At 44.4% G+C, this 16,157-nt stretch overlaps 1 protein-coding gene across 1 annotated transcript in view; it reads left to right on the forward strand.

Moving 5' to 3' along the window:
• e2f4 (E2F transcription factor 4) overlaps positions 1-16,157 on the forward strand; it is a 42,827-nt gene that overhangs the window by 11,444 nt on the left and 15,226 nt on the right. Inside the window, exons 2-8 of the mRNA XM_073069707.1 lie at positions 2,643-2,752; positions 8,370-8,531; positions 9,441-9,484; positions 11,022-11,086; positions 11,212-11,494; positions 12,755-12,958; positions 14,366-14,413. Of these exons, the coding sequence (XP_072925808.1) occupies positions 2,643-2,752; positions 8,370-8,531; positions 9,441-9,484; positions 11,022-11,086; positions 11,212-11,494; positions 12,755-12,958; positions 14,366-14,413 (916 nt within the window). The remainder of the gene's footprint in view (positions 1-2,642; positions 2,753-8,369; positions 8,532-9,440; positions 9,485-11,021; positions 11,087-11,211; positions 11,495-12,754; positions 12,959-14,365; positions 14,414-16,157) is intronic.

Here is a 16,157-nt window from a genome sequence, read left to right on the forward strand (position 1 = left end):
TAACATAGTAAATACTCCTCAAACCAAGAGACACTACTCATCTCCTGACTGCAGGTTTATATTCAATGCTGGCCAGTCCATAGTAAATTGCAGGGGAGAGAAAACATTCCTCTCCTTAAAAAGATACGGCATAAATGAAGCAGCTCCAGAGAACACCCCTCTGGCTGTAGCAGAATGGCACAAACCAATTATCCAGCCCCATCTACTTAGGCTGGTGTAATGCAACAGCTCAGTCCTTTACCAGATTATCAGGAGGATGATTGGCTACAGGACACTTTAATATGCCCAGTTGATGGTGCGGCTGGTAATTGCAGCCGCCACAGGGGGATACCTGTAATTGCACTTCAAATCTGACCACCATTTGCCCAGACAACATTGGTGACATTGTTCTGTTGATCCCTAGTTGCATTCAACTATTCACCCCAGAAGTCCATGGTCTAACCCTTATCAGTATTGCATTACTTGGTCTTGATGCCAAAAAGCTGATGCTAAACTACATGGGAAGGTGTAACTGTGGCTGACCTGCCTGGTGGCAGTCGACTACATGTAGCTGTCTTTTTATTGACCTTGGCTTGCAGCGCCCTCCTGCTTAGCTGTTTACAGGTTAGAATGTCCAGCTTTTCCCCACACTAAGGTTACCTGTGTGATGTGGCTGCCTTTTGCAGTGATGGGTGTGGAACTGAGTTGCAGGGCTTGTTGGCTTTGCTGGATCTTACTGGTCCATTACAGGTCTGAGTTTGTAGTGCTGTTAATGATCTTGGGCTGGGAAAGATGAGTGAGAATCTGTTCCTGTTCAATAATGAGATTTGATATTGAAGTTGCCAGTGACCGATGTCTTGGTAGCTAAATGTGCTGGTTGGGTGAGATAGTATATAGGTGGGTGAGGGAGAACCAGAATTGAGGGATTCATCTGGTCAGCAGGTGATGTTTGAGAATGTGAATGGGAAATGGTTACTGTACAAGTCAAAAGGGAATTGTCTATAAATTCAAGTAGAGGTTTGTGAAGTGTTTGGATTGACCCTTTTCAACGGTGGCACAGGCTGTAAGTGCTGAACGGCCACCTCCTTTGCTACCTGTGCAGGTTGGCCAGCATTTTTGAGTTTCTATGGATTGGATGCTCAGGTGACAATTCAGCATGGGCCTGAAGGGAATTGGAGAGTGGGGTGAGCAGATTATGCCAAATGGGGTAGGAGTTCTTTGGTAAACCTGGACCTTGAGTTTTGTTTGTGACGAGTGAAGCAGGGAAGTACTACTGGCCTGTTGTGTGCCTGAGGGACTGCTTGTGCAGATAGTGACTTGAAATTTTAGGGAAAAAAGTTGCCTTCATATAGTTTTCATATCCTCAGGGTACTGAGTAATTTTTTCAAGTGTGGTCACAATTCTAATGATTGAATAGCTCTGAATAAACAAAGTGGCAAAGCTGGTAAGTCCTTGAAGCTCCAGTGACCAGCCTGGGTTTGATTCTGACCTCCGGTACTGTTAGGATATTCTCCTGGGATCATCTGATTGTGCCTTGATGTTCTCATTACTTCCCACGTATCAAAGACATGCTGTTTGGTAAGGTAATTGGCCTTGGAAATTGTCTTAGCATGGAGGTCAGTGGTAGAATCTTGGGGAGGGGGGGTGGGTTAGAGGGGATGGTGGTAGATGTTACAAGTTTTGGAGATGTTAAGAGTGCATTGAAAGTTGCTATAGGTGGCATGCAGTAATTGTTAAAACTGTCACTGTTAATTTTGTAACTGGAATGTTCATTCTCAGAATATTGCTGGGGGACTTGGTGTTGAATATTAGGGAGGTGTTTCACTTTTCTTTTGGGATTTAATTGAATGGTACTTGTGGTGCAAATGTTACTTGCCATCTACCAGCTCGGGCTAAAAGTTGCTAGATTTTGTAGAATGTTGGTATGCACGCAATTGGAGGTAATTATTTCTCGCTGTGGACCTATAAAGAGAGGGTTATTGAGGAAGCAACTTTGTTCTGCCTGTTATGATTCCCTGAGGGACTGTTGCAGTGAGTTTTGAGTCTGGGATGTTTGACCACCAACAATTCCTGCCGTTGATGTCTTGGCCATTGAAATGCATGACCATTGAAGTTAAGCTCTTAGTTTTTAAGATGATTTCTAGAGTCTTTTCCATTTAGTAGAATGATAATCCCAGCATGAAGGGTGCTCTGAGTATGAGGGAATTAATTTGCTGCAGTTTGTGGCAATTTCTCAGAAATACAAAGATTCATCAGAAGGAACCGGTGGCCTGTTGAACAGTAATAACAAGTGGAATCTATATCCCATCAGTCCCAGACAGGGGTTTTCCTCACTTGCATGACAGGTGGGTTATCTATTTTAAGGCACTGAAGTAGCCATCAGTTCATACCATCAGCCAGCAGAACAATGTCATTGGTCCTATTCTCCTTCCCTCTGTAACTTATGCTCTCTAATGTGCATCACTCCCCTTTGTTCCGTGTGTGGGAAATAATGGAGTACCAAGGGAATAGTCATATGCATGAACTGTAAGGCAGCAGCACCAATTTAACTTTCTGCTTTTAACTTGCTTTTGTCAGTTTCCAGTATTGTACTTGAGGCCTTTTTGGTCTGTGCTTTTTCTATCCACATGCATGATAAGTTCCACCATTTTGTTTCTTTCCAGGCAGCAGACACACTGGCTGTGCGGCAGAAGCGTCGGATTTATGATATCACCAATGTTTTGGAGGGAATCGGGTTGATTGAGAAGAAATCAAAGAATAGCATTCAGTGGAAGTGAGTGTGTCTGTTTGCTGGGTGGGTTCTGGGGCAGCATCCATGTGGTATTTGTGTTGGTTTCCTCTTTATCTCCAGTTTACCCACTTGTATTTTTCTTTCATAGAAACATAGAAAACCTACAGCCCACAATGCTGTGCTGAACATGTACTTGCTTACTTTAGAAATTGCCTAGGGTTACCCATAGCCCTCTATTCTTCTAAGCTCCATGTACCTATCCAGGAGTCTCTTAAAAGACCCTATTGTATCCGCTGCCAGCAGCCTATTCCACGCATTCACCACTCTGCATTAAAAAAAACTTACCCCTGACACCTCCTCTGTACCTACTACCAAGCACCTTAAAACTGTACCCTCTTGTGTTAGCCACTTCAGCCCTGGGAAAAAGCTTCTGACTATCCACGCAATCAATGCCCTTCATCATCTCTATCAGGTCACCTCTTATCCTCCGATGCTCCAAGGAGAAAAGGCCAAGTTCACTCACCCTTTTCTCATAAGGCATGTTCTCTGTGCCTCATTTCCTCTACATGTTTTCCCCACCCTCGCTTTCCCCTGTTCGACTGTATGAGTCGGCTTACAAATGCATTTCACATGACTTGCAACTGAAATGCAGGTGCCAGCACTAAATGGCAAATAGCACAAATTAGAAATGGTGCTAGATCACCTGCCCTTGCTGGAGTTCTTTTTGAACCCTACGAGTTTTATTAGCCTACCATCAGAACTACAATAATATGGGATTACTGGGTCATCAACCCCAAAGACAGGTTGTGGAAGTCAATCTGGATCTAATTTAACTGAGGTGCAAGATAATTGAGTCCTTTCAGTTCAGGATCACTGTATTCTACTTTCAGAATTGGTAACACAGTATTATTCATATAACCTAATCCGTTATGCATGGTGCTGCCTGCCACAGTTGTCGCTGGAGGGGAAATAGGAGGGTGTGAGGGTGCTGGAGAACTGACTGATAACCTTTTGCACTGTATCCTTATTTGTTTAAAACAGTGAGTTTCTGTTTAATTTCACACCTTTCAAGGCGAGAGCTATGCAAAGAACCACTGTTAAAATCACCACACACAAAATGCAGGAGGAACTCAGCAGGCCAGGCAGCATCTATGGAAACGAGTACAGTCGAGACCCTTCAGAACTGGAGAAAAAAAGGTGAAAAGTCAGAGTAAGAAGGTGGTGGGAGAAGAGGAAGAAACACAAGATAGAATGTGAAACTGGGGGTGAAGTAAAGAGCTGGGAAGTTGATCGGTGAAAGAGATACTGAGTTGGAGAAGGGGAAATCTGATAGGACAGGCGGCCATGGAAGAAAGAAAAGGGGGAGGAGCACCAGAGGGAAGCGATGGGTGGGTAAGGAGATGAGAGGGGGGAAATGGTGATGCGGGGGGGATGCATTACCGTAAGTTCGAGAAATCGATGTTCATGCCATCAATTTGGAGGTTATCCAGACAGAATATAAGGTGTTACTCCAACCTGTCTCATCACGGCAGTAGAGGAGTCTGTGGACTGGCATGTCCAAATGGGCATTTACTTACCTGCCCATCACCTCCTTCTGGTGCTCCTCTCCCTTTTCTTTCAGATTCCCCCTTCTCCAGCCCTTTATCTTTTTCCTTAATCAACTTTCCAGCTCTTCACCTCTATACCTTGTATTTCTTCCTCCCCTCCCCCACCTTCTTAATCTGACCTCATCTTTTTTTTCTCCAGTCCTGCCGAAGGGTCTCAGCACGAAATGTTGACCGTTTACTCTTTCCCATAGATGCTTCCTGGTCTGCTTAGTTCCTCCTCATTTTGTTTGTGTTTCCAGCACTTGCAAATTTTTTCTTGATTTTTAAAATCACTATGGATTTAGAAGTATTTCATAATTCCTAGGTGAAGTGAAACCAGTTACCATGGAGAAGAGGGAATGGGGTGTGATTCCTAGGAACATAGGAGTGGCTTTCCTGAGATTCCTGAGGGGGTTAATTCCTGGGATGGTTGGGAGAACTTGAAGTGTTTGACTCTGACAGCAGTAAAGCACATTATTGAACCACAGCACCCGTCACTAGATTATAAAATAACAGGCAGAGGGTGAATCGACCTCAACATTGATTGAGTCAAGTGGACAGCAGTGCTAGCAAAGGACTGCCATGCACTCCAGACTAAAGCATTATTGAGAAAAGGATATGGGGATGTGGTGGCTTGCTGTGACAACTGCATAAGGGTATTTTAAGGGTCTTTATTTTGAAGGGAAGCATTTCTATGATTACTGGGGGAGGCATGGAGGATTGTGTTTTCTTGAGATAGTTGAGGCATTGCGTCATGAGTTCCTGCCATTACTGGTAAGGAATACTGATTAGCCAGAAGGGCTCCAACCAGGAAGTCAGTGACATCACTTATCCTGTGCTAGGTGCTTTACTGCTGTGTTCTGTGTTAAATGGAATATGTCACATTAATCATGGCTTTCTGACTGCACTGAGAGATTCTGGACACATTCCATTCTCTTGTGCCTACGTCAGGCTAGAAATTGATTCCCAGTTAATCTCCTGATTTGTGAAAGAGTAGCAGAGAGCACAAACCGGCCACCAGTTCAGTGGGTCCACATCAGCCACCCATTTGCAGTTAAACCTATATAAATCCATTTTGTAATTTTTCCTGCTTTCCTATCAACTCCCCCAAGTTTACAGACAGACATAGTTTATTGATCCCGAGGGAAAACGGGTTTCGTTACAGTCGCACCAACCAAGAATAGTGTAGAATAGCAATATAAAACCATAAATAATTAAATAATAATAATAAGTAAGTTATGCTAAGTGGAAATAAGTCCAGGACCAGCCTATTGGCTCGGTGTCTGACACTCCGAGGGAGGAGTTGTAAAGTTTGATGGCCACAGGCAGGAATGACTTCCTATGACGCTCAGTGTTGCATCTCGGTGGAAGGAGTCTCTGGCTGAATGTACGCCTGTGCCTAACCAGTACATTATGGAGTGGATGGGAGACATTGTCCAAGATGGCATGCAACCTGGACAGCATCCTCTTTTCAGACACCACCGTCAGAGTCCAGTTCCACCCCCACAACATCACTGGCCTTACGAATGAGTTTGTTGATTCTGTTGGTGTCTGCTGCCCCAGCACACAACAGCAAACATGATAGCACTGGCCACCACAGACTTATAGAACATCCTCAGCATCGTCCGGCAGATGTTAAAGGACCTCAGTCTCCTCAGGAAGTAGAGACAGCTCTGACCCTTCTTGTAGACAGCCTCAGTGTTCTTTGACCAGTCCAGTTTATTGTCAGTTCGTATCCCCAGGTATTTGTAATCCTCCATCATGTCCACGTTGACCCCTTGGATGGAAACGGGTCACCGGTGCCTTAGCCCTCCTCAGGTCCACCACCAGCTCCTTAGTCTTTTTCACATTAAGCTGCAGATGATTCTGCTCATTCCATGTGACAAAGTTTCCCACCGTAGCTCTGTACTCAGCCTCATCTCCCTTGCTGATGCATCCAACTATGGCAGAGTCATCAGGAAACTTCTGAAGATGGCAAGACTCTGTGCAGTAGTTGAAGTCCGAGGCGTAGATGGTGAAGAGAAAGGGAGACAGGATTTCCCCCTGTGGAGCCCCAGTGCTCCACAGGCATTAACTCCTATTAATGCTATTAACATAGCATTAACTGTTACGAACTTCTAGTTTGCAAAGTAAAATGTGTTGGAGGAGAACTTGGGGCTTTCCTTAAGGCTTGCTTCCAGAATGCTTTTATTTTTTAAATGTTTCCCCTTCACCCCTGCAGTCCTTGGATCATCACCTTATTGTGCATCCTCTCCGTACAGTGAACCCCTCAGGGTTCAGGTACAGTTCAAGTAAATCATTCTTTGTTATACAATATTCTCTATCAATCCTCTCTAATTATAAGGAGTTAATTGTCACTTAGTTGGTCTGACATGGGTGTGAGCCTGACAATTGGATGGAAACTGAGGCATAATTTTTAAATCTGTTCATTTTTTCACTATTGGTTTCCTCTTCCATTTCTATTCTTGTAGTTCTAGGCAATAATTTTACTTTTAAGGCAGTCTTTTCTTTTTCTTCCTGTTTCCTTGAAGGTCATTATCCTGTATAGTCCTGGCAAGAAGCTAGGTTGCATTGGAGTGTGGATGCTACTAGGAAGATCCAGAATGTATTGCCCTCTCTGAGTTCATTGGTGCTGGACTGGCTGATCTCTGCCTTTCCAGAGGGGCTTTCCGTTGGTCACTGTGCTGACTTGGAACCATTCATACCTACAAGCAATATGTGATTAAATAACATTTTGGATCCAAAACCCTAACTTGCCCCCTACAGTGCCCATTTCTACATCATTTACAGAGGAGATTTACAAGGATGTGGCCTGGATTAGGGAGCATGCCTTATGAGAATAGGTTGAGTAAACTCGGCCTTTCTCCTTGAAGTGACAGAGGATGAGAGATGACCTGATAGAGGTGTATAAGATGATGAGAGCCATTGATCATATGGATAGTCAGAGACTTTTTCCCCAGGGCTGAAATGGCTAACACAAGAGGGCACAGTTTTAAGGTGCTTGGAAGTAGGTACTGAGGAGATGGTGTAAGTTTTTTTATGCAGAGAGTGGTGAGTGCGTGGAATGGGCTTCTGGCGACAGTGGTGGAGGTTGATACATTAATAAGGTCTTTTAAGAGATTCCTGAATAGGTACATGAAGCTCAGAAAAATAGAGTGCTAGGTAATTTCTAAAGTAAGGACATGTTCGGCACAGCATTGTGGGCAGAAGGGCCTGTATTGTGCTGTAGATTTTTTTATGTTCCTATTTGTACCCCAATGATAGTTAACAGAATTTTTAAAAAAGCTGGTTCTTTATGAAACTGTCCAGAAATGTCTGATTCAATGTCTAAAATCCCATGGTTCACCAGTTGGCTCTATTAATGGTGGCTTAGCAATTAGTGGGATGCTGTTAGAGTTTGGAGTGTCTGAGTTCAGAGTTCAACTCTGTAAGGAGTTTGTAAGTTCTCCCCATGAATGCGTGTGCTTCCTCCAGATGCTCTGATTTCCTCCCACAGTTCAAGGATGTACCTTGAATGTTCAAGTGGGTTAATTGATCATTGTAAGTTGTCCCATGATTAAGTTAGGGTTAAATTGGGGGTTTGCTGAGCAGTGCGGCTTGAAGGGTTGAAAGGTCCTATTCCACACTGTACCTAAATAAACAAAGTAAATAAAAGAATGAGGCAACTAGATAGGTCTGCTTGTTCAACTGATACATTTTAGAAGACAGCATTGATTACCTTTGATTCAACTGATTTTTCCTGTGCTTCCTTTAAAGCTGAGGTTCACCAAAATGTATTTACTGTGTAACTTTTCAGGAAAGTGAAATAAGTAAATGTTGGCACACTAATATAATAACTATATAGTGTAGAAAATCTGCTAGTCCAACAATGCTAGATGAAAGGAGTTTTGATGTAGTAGTGTTGCTACCAAGTGTACACCCCAGAGCAAAAAGATTCAGATTAGGTTCTAGAAGTAGTTGGAGTTTGGTAGGGCGGTCATGAGGGGGAAGCCCTTGTGAAGCTGTATTGAACACAGACCTCTTTAGCATCCTGCACCAGTTAATTTACACCTTGTGTCTTTGTCCTCTGACAGAGGAGTGGGCCCAGGCTGTAACACACGAGAAATCGCGGACAAACTCATTGACCTGAAAGCAGAGATAGAGGACCTGGATCGGCGGGAGCAGGAGCTGGACCAGCAGCGAGTCTGGGTACAGCAAAGCATTCAGAATGTGACGGATGACATCGAGAACAGCAGATATCCTTTGATGGAGCTCCCTTCCACTCCTTTGAACCCTGTACAAATCTCAGGTCATGTACAGCTACACATTGGTTCAAAGTGCCTGTGGACCCAGTTCATTCCGAGCAGATCTGTTTAGAGTGAAGCCAGGCTCCAGTAATAAATCTTAACTCTGCCCTTCTTCCCTCCATTTTCAGTTTATAAACAGGAGAATTAGGAGCAGGTGCAGGCCTCTCGCTGCCTCAAACTTGATCCATCACTGAATGAGATCATAGCTGGTCTGGTTGGAACCCCAATTTCATGTTCTCATGTACTCCTTCTGCCCCCCCCCCCCCCCCCCCGGGCCTATCAGTGATTGCAATCTACCTCTGCCTTTTAAAAATTCTCAAAGGCTCTGTTACCACAGCCCTTTGACGAGATTACTCTAAGGACTTCACATCTTCTCAAGGAGGGTTTTACATCATCACTGCCTTAAACGTGCTGACCGGTAGTTTCTAGATGCTCCAGCGTGAGGCAACCCATCTGCCTTATCAAAACCACCTCTCTCAAAAAAGCCCCAAAAGATACAAGCCTAACCCGCATGGCCTTTCAGCATAAAAAGACAACCCAGTTTCCCTTCTCATGCAGAATGATCCCATTAGGAGCCTGACTGCAAGTCCTTCATTCAGGCCTAGTTCATATTGTTTTGTCAATGCTCAGTTAGGGATGTTGGGTGGCCCTCTGTGACTCAGGTAGTCTTCTTTCCCTGTCTGAAATTAATAACGAGCTTCCTTTTCCCTCCCATTGATGTGTCCTGCCTGTCCATAGATAGCTGCCCTGGAAGTTTGAGTTAGTCGCTTGTCCATTAGGAGATAAAACAGCAGGAGGCTCAGCTGCTCTGAGGTGATGTCACTGTTCCCTTGTATGTCCTTAACTGTGTTGCTTCACATTAGCATATGTGACACATGAAGACATGTGCCGATGTTTCAAAGGTAAGCAATCCTCAGACATGGGCCCCAGAGCCTAGATGCATTGTCCTGGGACAGGAGAGTGGGGAAGGGGTATGTCGGTGGTTGGGGAGAGGGTTGATGTAGGCCCTGCACTTTGTGCTGTGTCCCCAAATGTAAGCTTGTTCCTGACACATTGGATCCATATAACCATATAACAATTACAACACTGAAACAGTCCATCTCGGCCCTTCTCGTCCGTGCTGAACGCTTACTCTCACCTAGTCCCACTGACCCACACTCAGCCCATAACCCTCCATTCCTTTCCTGTCCATATACCTATCCAATTTTACTTTAAATGACAATACTGAACCTGCCTCTACCACTTCTACTGGAAGCTTGTTCCACACAGCTACCACTCTGAGTAAAGAAATTCACCCTCGTGTTACCCCAGAACTTTTGCCCCCTAACTCTCAACTCATGTCCTCTTGTTTGAATCTCCCCTACTCTCAATGGAAAAAGCCTCTCCACGTCAACTCTATCCCCCTCATAATTTTAAATACCTCTATCAAGTCCCCCCTCAACCTTCTACGCTCCAAAGAGTAAAGACCTAACTTGTTCAACTTTTCTCTGTACTCTCTCAATTTTGTTGACATCTTTCCTATAATTTGGTGGCCAGAACTATACACAATACTCCAAATTTGGCCTTACCAATGCTTTGTACAATTTTAACATTGCATCCCAAATCCTATACTCAATGCTCTGATTTATAAAGGCCAGCATTACAAAAGCTTTCTTCCCCACCCTATCCACGTGAGATTCCACCTTCAGGGAACTATGCACCATTACTCTGTTCTACTGCATTCTTCAATGCCCTACCATTGACCATGTACTATTTGGATTATTCCTACCAAAACGTAGCACCTCACACTTATCAGCATTAAACTCCATCTGCCATCTTTCAGCCCACTCTTCTAACTGGCCTAAATCTCTCCGCAAGCTTTGAAAACCTATTTCATTATCCACAACGCCACCTATCTTAGTATCATCTGCATAATTACTAATCCAATTTATCACCCCATCATCCAAATCATTAATGTATGTGACAAACAACATTGGACCCAGTACAGATCCCTGAGGCACACCACTAGTCACCGGCTTCCAACCTGACAAACAGTTATCCACCACCACTCTGACATCTCCTATCCAGCCACCGTTGAATCCATTTTACTACTTCAATATTAATACCTAACGATTGAACCTTGCTAACTAACCTTCTGTGCGGAACCTTGTCAAAGGCCTTACTGACGTCCATATAGACAACATCCACTGCTTTTACCCTCGTCAACTTTCCTTGTAACCTCTTCAAAAAATTCAATAAGATTTGTCAACCCCTCGGGATTGAGTTTCTGGAGGAGCTGCTGATGGTGTACGTGCCCTTAGCATTCCTTGTCCACTACATTTGAGCTGTTACATCTCCCATGTTCTGCTCCCAATGCCTGTTCTCGTGTGGTGTTGAGACAGTGAGCTTGGTGGTTTGCAAGGTGTACTTTAATGTCTATCTTCTCTTTTTAACATGCAGGTGATACACTGTTAGCGATCCAGGCACCCTCAGGCACACAGCTGGAAGTGCCGATTCCTGAGGGGGTGAGTACTTTAGGATGTCAAAATTTCTCTGCTGTCTCTTCTTTCCCTCTTCCCCCAACTGAGCTGTGGCCTTCTGTTTGCCACCTTTCCTTGCCTGGTTACTGAGCCCCTTGCTTGTTTTGCAGGTTCCAAATGGAGTGAAGAAATACCAGATCCACCTGAAAAGCACAACCGGTCCCATTAATGTGTTGTTGGTGAACAAGGACACTTCCTCCTCCAGTCCAGTTGTTGTGCCTGTGCCCCCACCTGAAGATCTTATTCAGTGCCCTCCCACAGTGCACACCACCCCGCAAAGGCCTGTCCTAGCCAGCAACCAAGAGGCAGAAACAAGATCCCCAGCCCGACCTGCCTCTCCGTGCCCTGCCCCTCAGATACCTCCCCACCCGCCCAGAGCAGCGACACCCACAGGTAAATCTCTCCTGCAATGATGTGCTTTTCAACCTTTCGAGGCCAATGGTCAAGCAGCAGATGGAATGGGCGGGTGGTATTGCTGTTTGCACGGTTGAGTGGATCCATTGCAAATGGTGGTGGTTTTTTCTGTCAAAGGTGCATTCCCACTGGATAACTCCCTACATATGTAGGGTCACCAAACACATCGTGGTTGCTGACAATCAGCTGCCGATATGGTGGATGGAAGGCCTATCTTATGTGTTGAGCTACTGGAAGTTTTATTTGCTTTGAATTAAGTGAAATGAGCATTTGATCAAACTGGGCTTAATAACTGTGGAGAGGAAATATGGGGTACCTTGTTCCATTTTTATAAGTTCCTTCCAGCAGTCACCAGCACCCTCATGGCACCCAAGTCCCTGCCATTCCTCTCTGCTCCTGCTGGTTGTTTCCTCTTTGCTCAAACTTTTGTCTTCCCTCTCCTTCAGCTGGTCATGTAGATGGAGGTCTGAACTCCACAAAGGTATAACAAGTGCACAAGGAAAAGGAAACATGTTGCAATCTCCATGTAGTGAGCAGCGATTGACAGGCTAGGTGGAATATTTTCAATATCCACCTACTCTGTGTTCCAGCTTCTTGCTCCACTTAGGTTGCACATTGTCCTCTTCACTCATAGGCGATTGCACAGTGCTGCTCAAACAGAGCCTTGCCATTCACATGCATCATCCAAGGCTACACATGCAAGTCTTAATCTCTGTGTACTTTACTCAGAACTATAGATGCATTGCCTAACCCACCAAGTATACTATCCTATGCAGTGTGCATTTACCTATTGTTCCTAATGTTCTCTGGTGTGGGGATGGTAATAGCTCTATATTTATCTTTCTTAGCTCTCTTCCTCCAAGGCTTTGCTCAGCAGCTGAGTTCTGCATCTCTCCCTGCGTTGCTTGTCTTTTTCCTTTCCCCTCTCCCAAGTCCCCCTCCATGATATTCTGTGCTATTTACATTCATTCTTACTGCAAGTAGAAAGTAGTTGTTTAGCAGAATCATTACAATATAATCTTTTGTTAGTGTTATTTGTAGAACGATAGCTGGGTTGTCTCTTGACCTTGCAGTCTGATCTGTAGTTGATTTGTAATGACTTCAGATATTGACTTATTCATGGTGCACAAAATTCCTTGAGCAAGAGCTGCTGCCTGTTACTCATTTGGACTTTGACACCTTTTATACTGTGACCTCTGACATCTTATTTTCTCCCCTAACCTCTTGCCTCCTTCTCAGTACCCACTGCGTCACATCATGAGCCCCAAAACAGCACCAGCAGTGTCTTAAGCCTTGAGCCCCTCAACTTGCTCCCGACGTCCAGCTGTCAGGCTGCCACCATGGAGACGCAGCCTCTAGAATCTTCCGCCTCGTTGGACAGCAGCACGTCTTTGTCCAATCCCAATACTTCCTTCGTTCCAATCAAATCTGAAACTTCAGTGGGTGAGTTGTGTTTTACTTCTGTCAGCTTAGATCTGCACTGAGGGTTGATATTGAAGTTGCATATAAACTTTAGTCTCAAACTTAGAGTGGAGACCCTTGCCTTGCTTTGCAAAGTTAAGGAAGGGTATGGAAAAACAAAAACACGAGATTCTACAGGTGCTGTAAATCTAGAGTTACACACACCAAATGCTGGAGTAACTCAGCAGATCAAGCAGCAGCAGGCAAGTGTTGTCTTTATTCTTCACCTTGATGCTGCTTGACCTGCTGAGTTCCTCTGGCATTTGGTGTATGGACAAACAAAGGTCCCTGCAGTGCCACGGTTGCACAGCTGGTAGAACCACTGCTCCACATCTCCAACAACATAAATTAGGTTTTTTTGTACAGTTTGCACATTTTTCCTGTGAATGACTAAGTTTCCCCTCACATCTCAAAGATGTCCCGAATTGGTAGGTTAATTGGCTGCTGTTAATTGCCAACAATGTATGGGTGAATGACAGAATCTGATGAGAATTAATAGGAATGCGGGCTGAATAAAATAGGGTAGGGAGAGTGTAAATGGGATACTGTTGATTGGTGTAGATGAAATAGGCTGAAGGTGTTGATTCCCTGTTGTTTCTTTATCACTCCATGTCTTTAGGAGTACACACATTTTGATCATGGAGACACCAGCTATCTTTGTTGCTGGTGAACTTTACCACAGCTTGAAGCCCTGGCTTGCATTGCATGTTTCCTGGGTGTTGCCCTTATATGAAATCCCAACCCACAGCCAGCAGCAGGAGAATCTTTTCCATGGACTAACCTCCAGTTACAGCTCAGAGCCACATTATTACTATCTATATTCTATCCAAGCCTGCCCTTTGGAAACATCAATGCTGAGGTAACTGAAGCAAGATGGAGTATCTGTGACAGAGGGACTCTCCATCTGTACTGGGGAACCGTTACACCCAGTTCACCAAGGACAGACCCCACGAGGCTAATGTTTAACCACTTCCTGATTTGAATAAAGACACTGCAGCAAAGGCAGCAGATGTTTCTGGATCAAAAGAGAAGCCAGAAACTCCTCCCACCCATTGACAGCTGGCCACAAGGCTACAGCCTGTAGCTCAGTGACCACAATCCAGAGGCTGTGATTCTTTGACCTAATCCTAATCCCAGAAGGGCAGGAGGTAACTCTTTCACTTCAGGCTTTCTGAATGTAGCAAGCTGAACCATCCCTAATTCCATTCTGTCTTTCCCACTCTAGTTTAAGTACTCTACTAGAAGCCAGTCCACTTAACCCTACCCTTCACTTGTACTGCCCCAATGGTGGGGGCTCTGCTTGTCTGTTTAATCCTTCAATTTGATTCTGCCCCACACCCCTTCCTCAACTCTTCTCTTTTGTGGTAACATGGTTGTTTTCATTCACAGAACTGGAATTTCCTAAAGAATTAACGGAGATGTTTGACCCCACTAAAGGTAGGTGTGATGATCATTTGCTTTACTAATTCAGCATAGTGCAGCCTCGGACACTGGCCATAAGCTTCCCTTTCTCTGAAGTTGTTTATTCTTGTTTAGGGAACCCTACAGCAAGCATTGACCCTGGACTCCCATAACTCGCTGATTTTTCAGTGGATCTCTCACTGAAGCAACAGGGAATGATGGAGTTGTCTGTGACCAGAACTGGTTGTTTGGGGAGTTTGGGGGGGGGTGGGGGAGGAGGGGTTGAGATTGTTCCCATCTCCAACCTTGCTGGAGTTGCCGTCTGTCTTTCTCTCGCTATGGGATCCTGGTGCATTTCCACAGTTTGGTTGATGGGTGCAATGAGTATGTCTTAACATAGACTGGGCACCAAAGTCTAGGCTCGTACCTCACACCTTCTTGCCACATAATTTTGGTGTATTGTCACCCTCCACTGTTTAGTCATGTAATCACAGTTTGGTTAGCTTAACCTAGTGAAGTTTTCTCCTGGTGAACAAGCATTCTTGGCCATTCAGAGATGATAACTGAATCTCATCCACGGAAGTTATGCACCCTTTTCTCTCAGCAACCTCTTCCAGCTCTTGAAAGAGTTTTGTGTTTTTTGCAGTGACGTTCAGTGATTTCCTGTCCATTTACACTCTATGTTGATGTTCACTCTAAAGCAATCCTTGGCCTTTCTACTTGCCTGGATGGGGAAGCACCAACAGTCTTAAGCTCAAGTATCATCCAGGACAAAAGAATCCACTTTATTGTCCCCTAGTCCACCCTTCTAAACATTAATTCCCTCTTCTGCCAGAATCAGAGTCGGGTTTATTATCCGGTGTGTGTCGTGAAATCTGTTAACTTAGCAGCAGCAGTTCAATGTAATACATAATATAAAAGAAGAAGAAAACATTAATAATAAATAAATAAACCAATCACAGTATACATATATTGAATAGATTTTAAATCGTGCTAAAAGCAGAAGTATATATTTTAAATAGTGAGGTAGTGTTCACGGGTTCAATGTCCATTTAGAAATCGGATTGCAGAGGGGAAGAAGCTGTTCCTGAATTGCTGAGTGTGTGCCTTCAGGCTTCTGTACCTCCTTTCTGATGATAACAGTGAGAAAGGGATATGCCCTGGGTGCTGGAAGTCCTTAATAATGGACGCTGCCTTTCTGAGACACCGCTCCTTGAAGATGCCCTGGATACTTTATAGGCTAGTACCCAAGATGGAGCCGACTAAATTTACAACCCTTTGCAGTTTTTTCCAGTCCTGAGTAGTAGCACACCCCCTCCCCCATACCAGACAGTGATGCAGCCTGTCAGAATCCTGTCCTTGGTACATCTATAGAAGTTTTTGAGTATATTTGTTGATGTACTAAATCTCTTCAAACACCTGATGAAGTATAGACGCTGTCTTGCCTTCTTTATAACTGCATTGATATGTTGGGACCCGTTAGGTCCTCAGCGAGCTTGATCTCCAGGAACTTGAAACTGCTCACTCTCTCCACTTCTGATCCCTCTGAGGATTGGTATGTGTTTCTTCGTCTTGCCTTTCCTGAAGTCCGCAATCAGCTTTTTTGTCTCACTGATGTTGAGTGCCAGGTTGTTGTTGCAGTACCACTCCACCAGTTGCCATATCTCACTCCTGTATGTCCTCTTGTCACCACATGAGATTCTACCAACAATGGTTGTATCGTCAGCAAATTTATAGTTGGTATGTGAGTTATGCCTAGCCACACAGTTTTGTGTATAAG

The sequence above is a fragment of the Hemitrygon akajei genome, chromosome 17 (genome assembly GCF_048418815.1).
Source record: "Hemitrygon akajei chromosome 17, sHemAka1.3, whole genome shotgun sequence".
NCBI classification, from domain to species: domain Eukaryota; kingdom Metazoa; phylum Chordata; class Chondrichthyes; order Myliobatiformes; family Dasyatidae; genus Hemitrygon; species Hemitrygon akajei.